The 16,778-nt window shown below is 33.8% G+C and overlaps 2 protein-coding genes across 3 annotated transcripts; one reads left to right on the top strand and one right to left on the bottom strand.

Annotated features, from left to right (window-relative positions):
• Positions 1-786: 786 nt before the first annotated feature.
• LOC100783306 (SNARE-interacting protein KEULE) lies at positions 787-12,059 on the top strand. 2 transcript variants are annotated; one of them, XM_014763789.3, is made up of 21 exons: positions 787-1,138; positions 2,440-2,498; positions 2,937-3,018; positions 4,584-4,662; positions 5,186-5,236; positions 5,333-5,429; positions 5,536-5,568; positions 6,204-6,329; positions 6,441-6,632; positions 6,724-6,807; positions 6,893-6,991; positions 7,069-7,145; positions 8,769-8,865; positions 9,698-9,823; positions 9,941-10,036; positions 10,178-10,297; positions 10,383-10,457; positions 10,786-10,970; positions 11,265-11,355; positions 11,455-11,544; positions 11,643-12,059. In XM_014763789.3, the coding sequence occupies exons 1-21, from the start codon at positions 1,063-1,065 to the stop codon at positions 11,694-11,696; spliced, it is 1,989 nt and encodes a 662-aa protein (XP_014619275.1). In that variant the 5' UTR covers positions 787-1,062; the 3' UTR covers positions 11,697-12,059. The 2 variants fall into 2 exon arrangements, with proteins under 2 accessions (XP_014619275.1, XP_003538607.1); XM_003538559.5 differs by having other exon boundaries at positions 790-1,138; positions 10,380-10,457.
• A 1,039-nt stretch (positions 12,060-13,098) lies between these two features.
• PHR (CPD photolyase) lies at positions 13,099-16,337 on the bottom strand. The gene is made up of 9 exons (NM_001251781.3): positions 16,018-16,337; positions 15,398-15,747; positions 15,061-15,301; positions 14,765-14,922; positions 14,652-14,688; positions 14,348-14,406; positions 13,807-13,888; positions 13,611-13,682; positions 13,099-13,413 (listed from the first exon to the last, which is right to left on the bottom strand). Exons 1-9 carry the CDS (start codon positions 16,330-16,332, stop codon positions 13,225-13,227), a joined length of 1,503 nt encoding a protein of 500 aa, NP_001238710.2. The 5' UTR covers positions 16,333-16,337; the 3' UTR covers positions 13,099-13,224.
• Positions 16,338-16,778: the final 441 nt, after the last annotated feature.

Genomic DNA, 16,778 nt, shown 5'->3' with positions numbered 1-16,778 from the left:
TTAAAATAAGAAATTTTAAAAATAAAAAAATTTAATTTTTTATCCAATCACAAAATTTTAAAAATGAAAAAATTTAAATTAAAGCATTTAAAATTCTCAAAATTTAAAATTCTTTAAAATTTTAAATTTTTCCTTCCAAATATATTCTTGTTCACCCTTCAACTAGGATCCACTGGGCAGGTACAACACCAAATTTCAACTATTAAGATTTAGTATTTAAATCTACAGTTGTGGAGTTTTTGCTAGTTTGTAGAATTTATTTCTGCTGCATATTATTTTATTATTATGCTACTGTCTCCTATCATTAACTTTTTATTAAAAAGATATTAATACAATCTACTATCTAATACGATTTTTAATAGTAGTATAATTTTTTAGCTTAGTTAGCAAAATTCATATATAAACTTAGGAATATAAGCCATTATGAAAATTTAAAGGTGATATGCAATTTATTAATCTAAAAAAATTACATAAATAAAAATTTTGTAAATATTTTCAAAACTTGCTTGATTATTCTTTACTTATTGGAGGATACAAGCAGCACAAAGCACAAAATGCTTCGGTTAGGAGCAGTGGACGGAACAGCACCGCACTTATGGAAATGAAGCATTAGAGTGCATAGAAAGTAGTACTAATTAATTAAAAAAAATCCACTACTATATCAATACTAAATTTAAAATTAATTATAATTTCAATAATTAATATACTTGATTATTCTGTATACTGGAAAAGAAAACTCGCAGTATCCAATTCCAACCCGACCGCTATTTGAAGCTTCAATTGAATTTTGCAATTTGTTTGGACAATTCTCCAACACGTCATGAATCATGATTGATCAGTTTTGGTTTAAATTTTTTATAACAATAATTGAAAAATCAAATATAGTGCATGGGGTATTAAACTCTTTTCACATTCAAATTAAATCCTTTTCGTTCGTTCTTTTTGTTTGTGGGAGCGTACGCTATTCATCATTCATCGTGATCAATCAACGATCCCTGGCTGTGCTCGTCGTCTCTGAAGCGATTTTAATCAAGCGTGAGAGGGCAGCATAGCAAAGCGAACATGTCTATGTCCGATTCCGATTCCTCTTCTTACGCCGGCGCCGACTACAAAAGTTTCAAGCAAATTAGCCGCGAGCGTAAGCCCCTTTTCCCTTCATAATTTATTCCTTCAGGCGTTAGTCATCGATGATTGGTCATGGTTTTCGACTTATTCCTTTTCGTTACTATGTTTGAACATAATCTTAGTGTCCAAGTTTATTATCTTTGGCGCATGGTTTCTTCTACTTTTGGACTTTTATTATTAGCTACATGACAAGCATGTTTCAGAGGCTTTTGGTATTGAGTTTGAACTCTGGAGTGTGGTTTTTGCTTCTATGCAATAACGTGTGCCATTAATCGGAGCTTATAGTTGAAAAGGAGTGATCGAGTTTTCAGGATGATTTTGCTTCCATTGCCTATTCCATGGGTGCTCAGGGAAGAATTATTATTCCAGGGTGATATGTCTAGCATGATGGAAATTTTAATCAAATGCCTCGATCAATTTCTCGTGTAGACACAATATCGTAGCATGTTCCATCATAATCTATCTCATTCTATTATCCAGAGAATCATGCTAGAATTCGTGCACCTGGTGTGAAGGATGAATCCTTCTTTTGCATTATTGATGAGAGAAAACACCACTGGGAGAGAAACTGGTTTTATCTGACAAGCATGTATTCGGTGTGTCAAAACTGCCTAAAGTAATGGGGGAGACAGTTATCAGATGAGAGTAGGAATGTCAACAAGCAACGCTTGAGTAGCCCCCCAACAGCTCATTATGGGTCATTCACATAAAAAGCTCAACAACATAAATTCATAATTTAAGTAGCAGGATATCAATTTCCATAATCAGTATTAATTAACAACCCAATAATATTATATATAATCAAATAATGTTAATCCACAAAATGATAAAGAGAAATCCAATAGGAGAGATTGGTATGCATGCGATGTCCCCCCCCCCCCCGCTGGGGTGTTTTGCTCTTCGTGTTTCAGCAGATTTCCCTCTCTTGATGTTCTCTTGGCCACGTTGTTAGGAGAGGGCTATAGGAGGGAAATTGCGCGTTGGCGTGATCTCACCCCACCCGTCAAAGATATATCAAGACTTTTCCGAGCAATTTGGACATCACACGTTTGTGGAATCACTTATAAATAGGAATTTAGGACATTAGGTTCATTGCCCGATTCCGTTTGGCACTGTTTTGTCCTTTGCATTAATGGATAGACTGAGTTAAGCAAGTCTTGAATTATGGAAGTGCTTATTTTTTGGATATATGCTATTTTCCCAGCCTTTTGGCAGTATTGCATACTTTTTGGTTTTCCTCTTTTTCCTTTCAAAATTTTAATCATTTATGATTGGAAAAACTTGTTTAGTTTCTGTTTACTGACATATCTCCAGGATTATTACATGAAATGCTGAGGTCATCAAAAACAGGGGATTCCAAATCAACTTGGAAGGTATATGATGCTATTAGTTAAATGAATTCTACCTTGATTCATTTATCTTTTGTCACGATACAGGAGTGAAGGACTCACCCTTCTGTATTATTTATTTGAGGTTTAAAATTTACAGTCAATTAACTAATTCATGTCTCTAAAGTGCCTGCTTTATTCATTGGATCTATATTGGAACTGGGATCATTGTGAGTAGTATTTAATCAGTTCCCTCTAGTTATCTATACTAGTATGCAGTATGCTTTGTGGGCAAGTTTCCATGCAGTAAATACAGGTAGATACACATGCATGTTGGTAATTGGCATACATGTAGCCAACTATAAACATATTTTACATCTGAGTGAAGTATTGAAGGTGAATTAAAGAAACTAAAGTACCAAGTAAAAGTTGAAAATTCAATGATTACCATCTTATACTGGTTCATGGGTTGCTTGCCTGCAGGTATTAATAATGGATAAACTTACTGTGAAGATAATGTCTCACTCATGCAAGATGACTGATATCACTGATGAAGGTGTTTCATGTAAGCAGTCATTTTTCTTTCTATTAAGAACCAATAAATTGTTTTATCCCATAATTTGTATTGTTTTAATGTGCCATGATGTTTTAATAGTAAATGACAAGTTTTATATGTAAAGTCAAAGCTATTCCCCCTCACGTTCCATTTCCTCTTGGAAAATTCAAATTTCCAAATTAGGGTAATTTTTCCCAGCCCATCCTCTCATTACTTCAATTCCAAAAAGACTCTAGGAGTATGTTTGGCACCCACTTCTCTCTTCTAGAATTAGATATTATTAAGAGTTTGATGCTAGTTTCTTTCCTTTTGATTTTGAATTGAAACTTCAAATGTTTCCGCACTTGTTAAACTTGACGTGATTATGCTTATTTTCATGTCCTTGCCATGTCAGAAGTTTTAATATGTTCTAATTGTTCCATTAAAATAAACAATTGTATTAATTATTAATAATTTAATATTTAATTCAGTTGATATGACAATAGAAGAAAATTATTTAGGTAACAATTCATTTAGGTTTTGTACAATTAATTTTATTTCTTGTATAAAGGGAGAACCTTCGCAGAATATAACATTGCTGCCTTGTGACCTGGTGTTCATAGGTTCTAGTTGGGGAAATAGTCTCTCCACACACCTAAGTATGTAGGGGTGTTAGGAGGCAACAAATGTAGCTCATTTTGTATTTAGATTACTTAAAAAAACCTACACAAACCTACTGCAAGCATTTTTAAGTCACCAATTATCTTGTTTGCTTTTGTCTTGTTTTCTGGATTTGTTAAAGATATCTTATCCTCTTTTGTTCATTCTTTATTACTACTAATTTTATCAAAATAAAAAACTCAAAACTATATAATAAAGTAGAACAGGAGACACAAGAACACATTTCAATCTAATCCAAAACAAAGAAATATACAACTAACATCAAAATAATAAGACGTGAATTAGAAATTAAGTTGTTGGAATAAACAAACTGTAAAAGTTGATGTAGACACCGACAAAACAGAAAAAATAATCCAAAACCAACAAGATATATTTTTAAGAAAAAAAGAAGCATGAAATTGAACTTTCAATAATAAAGGAATTAAAAAAATGAAGTACAATTTGCATTACAAAGATGCTTTAGCATAGACAAGCATAAGAAATGTGAATATTTTCTTAAATATTCATGGCTATTAATCAATTGTCATTGATAATAATGATAAGATGCAAAAGTAAATACATGTATTTTCTATATTGTAAAATTTTAAGCGCATCCCTCTCGAAAAGAATAGGAAAATAAATATTCAAATATGAGTGGTATGATACTTTCATAAATAAAACTATATATGTGTGAATGAATTTAGCTCAATTTGTTTTGGATCAGTTTTAAAATCAAAATTGAAACCTATCCCATAAAAAATATCGGATTTTGATTTTTCTTTTTGGTTTCTGCTGTTTGTATTGGACTGCATCGATTTATGAACACCTTTGTAAGGTAAGGTTATTTTCATAATGATGGGAGCCTCATCCATTAAGCCTCCTTTTATTTAGGTTTTTTTGTTGTATGTTGTGAAATTTTGCTGCTCTTTTTGTAGTGGTTGAAGACATATACAAGAGAAGGCAGCCATTGCCCACCATGGATGCTATATATTTCATCCAGCCAACCAGAGAAAAGTAATACATCTTCTCCTTTTTTGTGGTCCTACAATATTGCAATATGTTTTGAAGTACGCAACTAATGTCTTGATAAAATTGTAGTTTACAAAGCATTTTGGGGAATATAAATTGGTAGACTTTTGAATTTTGAAAGCTATACATCGTTGCTTTTGTTCTACCTTTTTTCCCCTCTTAAATTCTCTGGCAATTAGTTTCCCTTTTGTTTCATTTTTATTAAACTGTTTCTTTATTTAATTTATCCTTATGTTTACTTCCAAATATGTTATGAATTATTTCTTTACTTTTTATTTCTATTACTTTTATTTCTCCACAAATCACATGATGAGGCATTACTTTGTCTCTCTATCTCTCCTAATTATTCATTTATGATGTAAATTGTTGAATAATTAATATGTGGCATTCTTTTGACTGTGGAACATTTTCATTTAGCCTTGATGTGGAATTTAGTTATATTTCTTCTCTCTTTTTTTTTTTTTGAGTTGGTCCTTATTTAGTGATTTTCTCTCCATTTTGTTGGCAGTGTAATTATGTTTTTGTCAGACATGTCTGGAAGGACACCCTTATACAGGAAGTATGTGGTGGTCATTATAATATCTCCCATCTGTAATTCATCATGGCTTTGATAACTTATTTGTTTTCAAGTCTGTTTTATTCTGTGTTCCTGTAGGGCATTTGTTTTCTTCAGTTCAGCTATTTCCAAAGAATTAGTTATGGACATTAAGAAAGATACGAAGGTGTTGACTCGATTAGGTGCATTGAGAGAGGTGAAGATATTTGTTTAAAAACTAGATTGTACTTGAATTAATAATTGTTCCCAATCAATGACATTGCTTATTGTGATTTTCCCTCTCATTTGGATGGCATATGCAGATGAATTTGGAGTATTTTCCCATAGACAGCCAGGTATGTGGTTTCCCACTTGTACTTGGATTTATTTTGCCTTCCATCTATAATATATCTCACTTGTTTAATATGCATATAATTATGTTCTTTCCTTTTTGATTGTTAATAAATCTCAAAACTTATGGCATGTAGAAGCGTTCCTTGTTTTGGTCCAATTCCACATAGCCATGAATGAGTTTCAAGTGATGATTCAGGATTTTCTTCCAGTTAAACTAATTAGAATCTATTAGCTGTTGAGAAAACCTTCCCCAGATATAAACAAAAGGCTATGCTAGAAACACTGAATAAACTGAGAAAGCAAACTTCGCTGAATTTGCAGAGTTAGAAGCTTGATGTGGAGTAAATTTAAGTACTATCCAAGAAGTGAAAAGTTAACAACAAGAAAATGTGGATTAGGAAGTCCATCTATGCAAATTGGCAATTTTGATCATTCATGTGTATCTTCTACATTATCTTATTCGTTATTACGTATTAGGAACTCAACATTCACGAAGCTGGGTTGTTGAGATCTTTCCATTTCGAAAATCAATTTCTAATTGTGCTTGTTAGGGAAAAAAATATATTTTCTAATGCCATCATCATTCCATTATTGGATGCCTTCAATTTTGGGGTGTTTTCTTGTCATGTTAATGCAGGGTTTCATCACAAATAATGAGAGGGCATTAGAGGAGCTATTTGGGGATGAAGAGAATAATCATAAAGGTGTTACGTGTTTGAATGTGATGGCAAAACGGATTGCTACAGTTTTTGCTTCTTTAAGAGTATGTGGATACTGCTCTGTGACAAGGATACTATAAATTGTAGTCAATGTTTTATAATTGTTCAAACATGTGATTGAGAAGTCTTCTGAAGCATGTAAATGTTTTTTTAAGGAATTTCCTTCTGTTCGCTTTCGTGCTGCCAAGTCCCTAGATGCAACCACAATGACTACTTTCCGTGATCTTATTCCTACAAAGCTTGCTGCTGGAGTCTGGGACTGTCTTATGAAATATAAAAAAAGTATACCTAATTTTCCTCAGACAGAGACCTGTGAATTGCTCATTGTTGACAGATCTATTGATCAGGTTTCTTAGCTCCATTTGTTGGTCATTGACTTGTAATATTCTCTTGACAAATGGTCATGTTTACAGTGAGGTTATTATTCTGATTTTGTAGATTGCTCCTGTGATACATGAATGGACTTATGATGCCATGTGTCATGATTTGCTGAATATGGAGGGAAATAAATATGTTCATGAAGTAACTTCTACAATTTTCCCTTCTCACTCTGAATTTTTGTGTTAACTCTCTTATACATAAACACAAAATCTTCTGTATTTTTAAGGTTCCTGGCAAATCCGGTGGTCCAGCAGAGAGAAAAGAGGTTCTTTTGGAGGATCATGATCCTATATGGCTCGAACTTCGCCATGCTCATATTGCATATGTACATCCTGCTTTTATGCCTTTACTATAATAGGTCTAAGCAACATGAATACCTTTTGATATTGATGACCATTCCAGGCTAGTGAACAGCTGCATGAGAAGATGACCAACTTCATTTCGAAGAACAAAGCTGCACAAATACAACATGGTTCAAAGTGAGTGATAATTATCTGGTGGTTTCTCAGGAATGGAATTGTTATATAAGAGGATATTGATGCTGAGCTTAATGGTTTAGTCATTATCAGAAATTAAATATTTGGCTAATTTTTTAATTTGTATATATATTTTCATAAAACTGTATGGTTTGCTTAAATTCATTCCACACTGTGATATGAAAATTGACACTTTGCCATCTCATGGTTTGCTCTGTTATCACATAATCGCTGAGTTTTATCATCCATTTTGCAACAGCTTGCTATCTGTGAGAAAACTTAAATACATTCCCTTCTGGTTTGCACCACAGGGATATGACAAAGGAGCAAATGATAGATGGCAAAGTATTGATTTTTTGTTCCATGGGACAAAATTAATTTGGATCAAACCATAGTCGTGAAACTGAAGTTAAACTTAGCTTCCATGCTGCTTATATGTTTTCATATTACAAATAGAACTGTCAAAATGGGCTAACTCATCTTGTCCCGTTGGACCCAGCCCACCTTATAAATTTATGATAACAGAAATTTAGAAAAAATGACAAAAGCATTTCATGTTTGTTATTTTATTTTTCTACATTTTTTAGGTGGGTTAACCCGGCCACCATAGGTTCAGCCCGGGTGGAGCGGGTCATAGGGGGACAGATCCATTTTTTAAGGTGATCGTGAAGTGTAACCAAAAAATAGTCCAGCCCGGCCCAAAAATAGTCCCTTCCAGCCATGGGTTTCAGCCCATTTTGACGGTTCTGATTACAAAATAAAGGAAAAAACTTGAGGTTGGCCATATGATAGCAAAGTAAACCATTTGATTCCACTTTGTATTGTACCATGACAAGGAGAATATGGGTCAAACTACCCTCTGGGATATGTAATTACCCTTCATATTAAAGCTTTATTAACTGAGAATCTGAATTTAATATCCAGCTCTGATAATTTTGAGTTTTTGATGCTCAAAATAGTATGATAAACACTAGCTCAAGAATATGGGCCATGTTGGAAAGAAACTTCGTTTCTTGGATGGGCATGTCAATGGTATTGTTTATCTATGGCTATTAAATATTTAGTCTTACTCTTAGCTCCACTTACCACCTGAACTTTCACAAATAGCTTAGTTGGTACCATGTCAAAATAATGTTGTCCTACATAGCTTATTTTAATCACTTTGAGCTTCTTTGGCTGCCTGGCCTAAACATAGTATTGAGCTCCTTGAGCATAATAATAGATGTTTGAGCAGACATTTGTTGTCCTACTTGATCATCCATTCAGCTTTTGGGGAAGATTTTGCAATATTGCCCTCACTATAACATTTAAATTTTAAACATATATTTTGGGGGGTAATTTCATATTTAAAACTATTTTTATCTAGCACTAGGAATTATTATGCAAGGACTTGAAGGATTCCATGTGTTGTTTAAAACTCCCTGTTTTCTATTGAATCATTTTAAAATCATGCTGTTGTGTCAAATGTTCAAGTCCTTGATTGGAAATTAAAGGCAAGTTGTTGAGAAATTTTGACCTTTTATTGATTTAGCTAAGCCTAGATTTATTGTTTGATGGAAGTTTTGATTTATTCATCTAGTTCTCGTCATAACAAACTTAAATTATTGAATTTTGTTGTATTTATAGAAGTAGCAGTGAAATGTCAACAAGGGACATACAAAAGATGGTTCAAGCACTTCCACAGTACAGTGAACAAATTGACAAGCTCTCCCTCCATGTAGAGGTTAGTTCTTTTGTAATGCAACTTGTTTTTCTTATAATCACTATATTATATGATATGGTTTGCACAAATAAATGTGCTATCTACACTCTGAAGCTGCCTAGAAGAGGTGTTCTACAGTTAGCGTTTGTCCTCTTAGAAAAATCTTATTGTAATCTCTGGTAATGCCAGGTTCTTAATTTCCTGATTGGGTAATCATTTTAGCTTTGTTTTTCCTGTATTACTACCTCCCTGTTTAATGATGCAATATTATTGCTTGCAATCATGATTCTTGCTGATGGATGATAGAATAAATAAAATTTTGCACTCAAGTTTGTTAGATATTTCTGGAAGTTAATTTTTTTTTTCAGTTTATTAATATAAAAGTTAATTGTGTGTCAATGAATATAATAAGGTTAAATTTTTTTCAGGTCCTTACTGTTTAAAAACTACTATCAAGTTATGATAAACTTATAATAAGAGAAAAAATGAATCAAACTTAACCTTAAAGTGAAATTAACTCATGCAACTTTACCTTTGAAGAAGTTTGATGAAAGGGCTTCTCAAAAGTTGAGGTGAACATGTTTATTGACTTATGGGAAAAATTTATCTCCTTGTTTTCTTCTCCTACAAGTGCTTTTTGAAAAGTTTATCAAAACTAACCCTATAAACCGGTTCCTATAGTTTCAAAAGGAAAGTCCAGTTATTATTTGGTTCTAGTTAATAGGGGGGCTGTTAAGTCCTCAAGTATACAGGGAATCGCTGACTAATTTAACCATTAAATAAGACAGTGAATCTGATTATGATCATGGGTGCTAATTACATAGCAATATAAACAATGGGCTTTCTTGTCCAGATTGCAGGAAAAATTAATAGAATCATTAGGGAGTCAGGACTACGGGAACTTGGCCAGCTGGAGCAAGATCTTGTTTTTGGAGATGCAACTACAAAAGATGTGATCAAATTTTTTACCATGACAGAAGTAAGAAATTCTGAGAGGGAAAGAAAGTGGATCTTCCTTACACCTAATCAAATGCATATATCAAAATGAGAAAGCCTTTCATCTTTTAAATTTCATATTAATGTCTCATTTGTGCAGGATATAGCCCATGAAAATAAGTTGCGCCTGTTAATGATTCTTGCATCTGTTTGTCCTGAGAAATTTGAGGGAGAAAAGGGTCAGAATTTGATGAGGGTATGGTTTCTTTCTTACTGGTTACCAACTTAATTTCCACTTGCTGTTCATTTTATATTTTAAAGATAAATATGCTGTTAAATATACAATTCCTAACAACTGCAATGATGTTATCCAATTTTTACTTTTCATGCTTCTCAGCTAGCAAAATTGACAGAAGAGGATATGAACGTTGTTCACAATATGAGAATGCTTGGAGGACAACCAGTTACCAAAAAAAAATTGACCACTGCTTTTGGTCTTAAGTTTGATATCCATAAGGTAAAGATATTAATTTGTAGATAAGATACATGAATTTTTCAACATTACGTTTTGTATGAAAATTGTTCTTTTAAGTTGTCAGAAGAAGCGTGCTGCAAGGAAAGATCGTCCTGGGGAAGAAGAGAAATGGCAGCTATCACGCTTTTATCCCATAATAGAGGTACAACTTAGGTTCATAAGATCTAACGATCTTCCCACAGAATATGCATTCATTCACTGATGAAAATTTCACTGAGAGGATAGCATTAACATAAAACTAAGTGTTTACAATGTAGTTGGTCGTTTGAAGATTCTGACTTTAATTCTTACTGCAAATATGTGAAATAAGAAAACAGCTATTTACTATTCTGATTTTTTTTTAATATCATTGTGATTGTGCAATGTAAATAAAAATTAGGAAAACTCCATTTTCCATATGATGATCAATTTTTAAATTATAAGAATCTCTTTATGATGTCTTCATGTTTCATGAGTGGATGTTTATTCAGGAACTCCTTGAAAAACTCACGAAAAATGAATTGTCAAAGGAAGATTATCCATGTTTGAATGATCCAAGTCCATCTTACCATGGCTCACCTTTTTCTGGACCTGTAAACCAAAATCCTCACTCAATGAGATCAAGACGAACACCAACTTGGGCTCGACCACGAGGTTCTGAAGATGGATATTCAAGGTTTAATTTTCTTTCCTCATTAGTATCTAGTAATCTTTTTTTTTTTTTTTGTGTAATCAGTATCCAGTAGTCTAACTGCTTCTGATGAGATCAGTTTATTTTTCTTCATCCACTAACCCTATTCTTCCCTTTGGCTCTATGTGGTTGCTTATTGTTCCCCCTCATTCTGAGTTGTTTAGACTTGCTTTAGCTTTTTATTACTATATGTAGGGAAATACCCGTCTCTGTTGAAATTGTCAACTAAGCGGCAAATTTCTGATGTGTATATTTTTATATTTTTGTGATGGCATACAGCGATTCAGTGCTTAGACATGCATCGAGTGATTTCAGGAGGATGGGGCAACGAATTTTTGTATTCATTGTTGGTGGAGCAACCAGATCTGAGGTTTGATATTTTTATATATACATATAAAATGGGATTGTATTATTCAATACCCCCCCTGATATTTCTGTTCTGATAACTTATTTAAATTTGAATCCTCAGCTTAGGGTTTGCCATAAGCTTACCGAAAAGCTAAAGAGGGAAATTATTCTCGGCTCATCAAGTCTTGATGACCCAGCACAATTTATTACGGTATTGAAGCTATACCTTTTTTCAATGGCAAATGCAATGTGTTTCTTATCCAGGAATTGCCATAACCATTCTTCCATGCTATTTTTCCTCTTCTGCAGAAATTAAAGATGATAACGACGCATGAGCTTTCATTAGATGATATCCAGATATGATGTTAAGGGTTTGAGAACTAAAATATGAGCTTCTGCTTACTTATATATATATATATATATATATATATATATATATATATATATATATATATATATATATATATATATATATATATGATATGTGTGTGTGTGTTGTAATCATATAATTTAATCATCTTGATATTACAAATTCTTTGGAAATTTGACTCCTTGTGAACAGACTAACAGGAATAATCTTCATTGGTTACTAACGAGAATAACTTTAGTTTTCAGTGAACAGATTGATTTAGACAAGAAACTAGTTAAGCTAGAGAACACTTTGTTGTAAACAATAAATACTTTCAACTTACTAGAATCAGTTTAGTGGTGGGAATTTGAGTTCTAGATTCAAGCTTCATTGTTGCTATTGTATTAAAAAAAGTTCTTTCAACCAATAATTATATTACGTGAATATGTGCAATAAGTCATGAATTTATTAAAATTAGTTACAATTTATTTTACAATAGACAACAAAAAGATTTAAACCTAAAACCTCGTATAGCAAATGATTTCATTAGACTCTTCTCGAGAAAGAAGCTACGTGATCTTTAAATTTGTCAATGGTAGTAGCTTCAAGTTAGGATCGTTAGTTTATGAATTAGATAAACTTTATTTCTCTCGAAGCAACTTATTTCTGTCCCGATAAAAAATTATCTTGAAAATCGCAATTGAAATAAAAAAACAATCAGGCACTGAAACATGCAAGTTATGTTCTTTTGTAAAAAATGGAACAAAAAATTAACTTAATTAATTTGGTGACCTTTCCCACCAAAAGTGTCAAATAAGTATTGCTTTAAGCAACGTGTTCATACAGTAGTATGAAGAATGTTAACATTTTCTAGAGGGTCCAAAAGAATTGTACCTTTCTATCATTTAGTCAGTTGATTTTCTTCTTGTCATGCCTCTTTACTAACTTCAACAATCACACTGAGAAATGGAGTACTAAAAAATTGGACTAAAAATAAGACGAGAATATTTTTACGGATCACTACCCAAATGAAGGAAACTGGAGCATACCCTAAAATAGTTCAAACAACTTGATTGCTTCTAACGGTTCCCTATCACCTCTAAAATGTGAGTATGTGACCAACTAGTTTGAGTTGGAACACAAGCAGTTACAATTTCATTAACCGACCATAAGGATGTGAATCAATGAAGGACGGCAACGCCGTACTCAAAACTCAAGGCAAATTACAAGATTGTTCCTGGCTTCCTGCTTGAAATATCATCCGCCAAACAATGGCAACTCTGCTTAAATGAAAAATATCAATAAGACTCTCTAATACATTCTTTTAAACACACTCTATTATTGATTAAAATTTATTGAAAATTACAATTTTTTTTCTCACTTCTTTCTTCTCACTATTTGATGAAGTCATCTCACTCTTTGTAATTTCCCATATATTTTAACCAATAATAAAATGTGTTAAAAAAAGTATCTTAGAAAATGTTTTGTTAGCACTTCTAACTAAATACATAATATGCCTAGAAACATAAAAGCATATATGCTTCAATCTTCAGGATCACAACTGCGAACTACTTTCTCCTTTTGAGATAGCAAGTTTTCAGCCTTCCTCTTTTTGAGCTCACGAACTAATTTATTGACATATGCAATGTATTTATCGACATCAAATTTTCTTTTGCAGCCTGCATAGTTCATGTATCGAATTTTCCCAAAAATGGGCCGCTCTTTCCAACCCTGAAATGCATCATAAAAAGTTAAATGCCAAAGCTAAGAATTCTGTTAGTTTTTTTTTATGATCAAGCTCAAATCACTTCCGCAGAAAAAGTAATTACCACAGCCTACAGAGATAAAAAAACACCATATACCAAAAAGAAATCTTCCTCAACATTGAAATTAAATTGTATTCAATGAGAAGAACAATGTAGGCGAACCTGATCATGAACCCCACATATTGACCACATGCAGCCAACATAACCATTTGGATCTCTCCCATCTAATTCATACTGCAGTCAGGCGAAATTGCAGTCATTTTTACAAATTGTAATAACCTTCATTTCATGAAAACAACATATGTAATATGTTATTACTAGATTACTTCTCTATGTTGACCAGAGTTTTGAATATTACCTTGTCATTTAAATACAAAGATATCTCAAGGGCTTCTTCAGGTCCTCGTGTCCACTCAAGTATCTTCTTTGCCCAATACATTCTGTACATGGAATTTTATAATTTAGGAAACAAGTGTATTTATATGTAAGGCTCCCTTTGGAAGCTAAATTTATACTGCAAGAGATATGGTGAGTCTCTGATAAGATATTATACAGCGACACAGCGTCATGTGAAATCAGTAATAAAATTCCACCAATGATATTATACGGCTAGCACAGCATTAGTTTGTCAACTAGATATTCATGACACGCATTCTTTGAGTTGTGTTTTCCTTTTGTCGGCCTTTAATTAGCTTTCAAATAATGGTGATCAGATATTCTTGTTTAAGTTTCTATTTTGATGTACTGAACATTACTTTTTAGTATGCATGACTCACTTGTTTACTCTCTCTATAATGCAGGCTTATCAATCAAAATGAAAGGAAAGAGATCAAGTAGAGCTGTAAGACTCTTTAGAAGGCAACAAAAAGGAGATAAGAATTCATCAAGAAGTTGCTTACCTCATAAAACCATGCATTTTCCCATAGTGAACCATCTCCAGCTGAGAAGCATTCCAGAGCTGATATTTGCAACAAAACAATATAATGTTTATTAAGGCAAATTCCAAACGAGGCAGTAAAAAACCCAATGATTTAGAAAGAGCTGAAGTGTAATAATGCATTAAATATTAATATAGAAGCATTGAGAAAATGTGAACTCAAAGAGTAATAAATTATTTTTTTCAAAAGAAAGTGTGAATGTCTTTAAAGGTGTCAGGATGTTTTAAATAAGAGTATTATTATTATCCACGAAAGATTGGCTTACAGGATCAGCTGTCTGTGCCTTCTCCAACTGCTCCTTCCTGCAAATCCAAAAACTACATGAGCTTGCAAGTAAACAAAAACATTAAGTGTTAAAAACAAATAAATGTGACTCACGTGTAAATATGTTCTCGCTTATCAGTGGCATGTTCAGTTAAGGTGTTCTGAGCCCATGCCCATGCTCCTTTTAATGAATCATAATGAGGCTGGTAGAAGCAATAGTTATCAGCAAGCTCTCTCCGCACAATCAACTCCTCCAAGAAAGCATCAATTGCCTTTAGACCACAAGTCAAGAGAAGGAAGGTTATGCTAAACACAAGGTAAAAAGATGTTTATCAATTATCACCAATTTTTGGGAAGGAAAGAACATAAAAAAAATAATTAAGAATCAAGTGCAGGGCAAGTAAACAAACTTGAGGATGTGAATTTCGCCGCTTACGTGCTTCTAAAGCACATCGCTGAGCAGATATCTGTCCAAAGTGCAAATAGGGAGATAAGCCAGAAAGCGCATTGGGGTGGCACGGGTTGTTGCGGTCCAGGGAATAACCTTTCAACCTTTTAGTCAAGAATCCATTTTTACTTCCCATTAATACTTCACTTGCGGCAATTTCCCCTGGCTCACACCAATCAACTTCAGGAACCTCTGCTCCTCTCCTAGTAATTTTCCAAAAACAATCATATCAAGTCAGGGTCAGCATATCCACATGATTTGTTTTGGGCTTATGGAACAACTCTAACTCTAAGTCTAACCTTAACACATCAGCAATGAGATCATCCCAGTCAATGGAATGGTTCTCAGTAGCCACCCACTTCCCAGCTGGTGGCTCAACTTCAATGTCAGGGAAATCAACGAGATAGTCAGAAAGCCTTTTGGTTATCTTCGCCCTGATGGTCCTAGCACTGTACTCCAATTTATCAGAGGCAACCCAAAGGGGCACAACGTTGTGAGCATCCACTTCATGCACAGCAACCGAATCGCTTACCCTCTTGCATATCTCTTCTTTACACCTCCGTACTTCCCGCAAAGGTGAGAAATCCGTCACCAAAAGTGAAGCTCCACATTCTCTAAGAAACTTTGGCACTGTCTCCTCTGCCTCTCCCTACAATAAATAGAAAGTAGAAACAACATCTTTGAAGGATCAAACCTAAGTACTGGTGCGTTAACCGAAAATAAGAAAGTAAAATGAAATAGTTTATGCATAACAGTTTTTGAAGAAATTAAATGAAAGAGTTTCTGTAAGTTAGCTTTTCCAATTGGAGAAGATAAAATTAGCTAAAAAAAGTTTATCCAAACAAAAGGTGAATGCCAAATATTAGTTATTAGTTTTTGTTAGCGACTTAGCGTGAATAAGTATGCAAGTTAGTATTACCTGGAACAAGAAAAAGGGGATTTGAAGAGAGTGTTGCATACGGTGGCACAATTGGCGCAAGCCCCTGAGCATGAACCCTAAATGACGGGATTTGGCGCCAAGAAAGGTGTGGAAGAGATTGAAAACAACGGCAACGGGAACGTTGGCTTTGTTGGCCTCAGCAACAGCGTGGATCAGAGCCCAATTGTCTGTCACACGTTGGTCTCTGAACATCCAGTACACGACCGGACCCAAACCCGATTCTCCGCGAGAACCTTCTTTCAGGGTCCGAACCCGACCCGCCTGAACCGTCATCGGCGACGCTGTGGATGCCATTGTTCTACCAAACGTTTCGACTCCACAAGTCTTGGAGGGAACTTCAACTGTTCTGTGTGTGGTTTCAAACTAACATACGTGGTTCCAACCTCTGTTTGACACGTGTACAGTACTATCTATTACATTGTTTGTCGTTGGATCTGAGCCCAATTTAAAGCTGGATCCTCAAGGCCCAAATTAAATTATTCCATTTTTCTAACTGAGAGAAAAGAAAAAAAGAACTAATTGATTGCAGTGATTTATTTCTTGGGGTTTATTACCAGCTGAGCATGTTGGTGTGAGTTGTGAGCATATATATATATGAAGATTCTCAATTGAGTTACATATATGAACAAAGACATGCGCGTATTTCATTTGAAATCCTGTTTGTCCAAAAAGCCAAAAAAAAAAAGGACGTATGGTGCTGGACGAGAAACAAAAAGTCATCCTCAATAAGTTGATCAGAC

The sequence above is a fragment of the Glycine max genome, chromosome 11, assembly GCF_000004515.6.
Source record: "Glycine max cultivar Williams 82 chromosome 11, Glycine_max_v4.0, whole genome shotgun sequence".
Classification (NCBI taxonomy): domain Eukaryota; kingdom Viridiplantae; phylum Streptophyta; class Magnoliopsida; order Fabales; family Fabaceae; genus Glycine; species Glycine max.
This window is presented reverse-complemented; position numbering and strand designations above follow the sequence as displayed.

Bases quoted from the DNA above. Each gene is read 5' to 3' on its own strand.
- LOC100783306 (XM_003538559.5), top strand. From the start codon at position 1,063: ATGTCTATGTCCGATTCCGATTCCTCTTCTTACGCCGGCGCCGACTAC. The intron at 6,330-6,440 runs GTATGTGGATAC...TGTTTTTTTAAG, and splicing joins CAGTTTTTGCTTCTTTAAGA to GAATTTCCTTCTGTTCGCTT. The intron at 10,298-10,379 runs GTAAAGATATTA...TTAAGTTGTCAG, and splicing joins TTAAGTTTGATATCCATAAG to AAGAAGCGTGCTGCAAGGAA.
- PHR (NM_001251781.3), bottom strand. From the start codon at position 16,332: ATGGCATCCACAGCGTCGCCGATGACGGTTCAGGCGGGTCGGGTTCGG. The intron at 14,923-15,060 runs GTTTGTTTACTT...TGTGGTCTAAAG, and splicing joins GGCGAAATTCACATCCTCAA to GCAATTGATGCTTTCTTGGA. The intron at 13,889-14,347 runs GTAAGCAACTTC...TTCCATGTACAG, and splicing joins AAAATGCATGGTTTTATGAG to AATGTATTGGGCAAAGAAGA.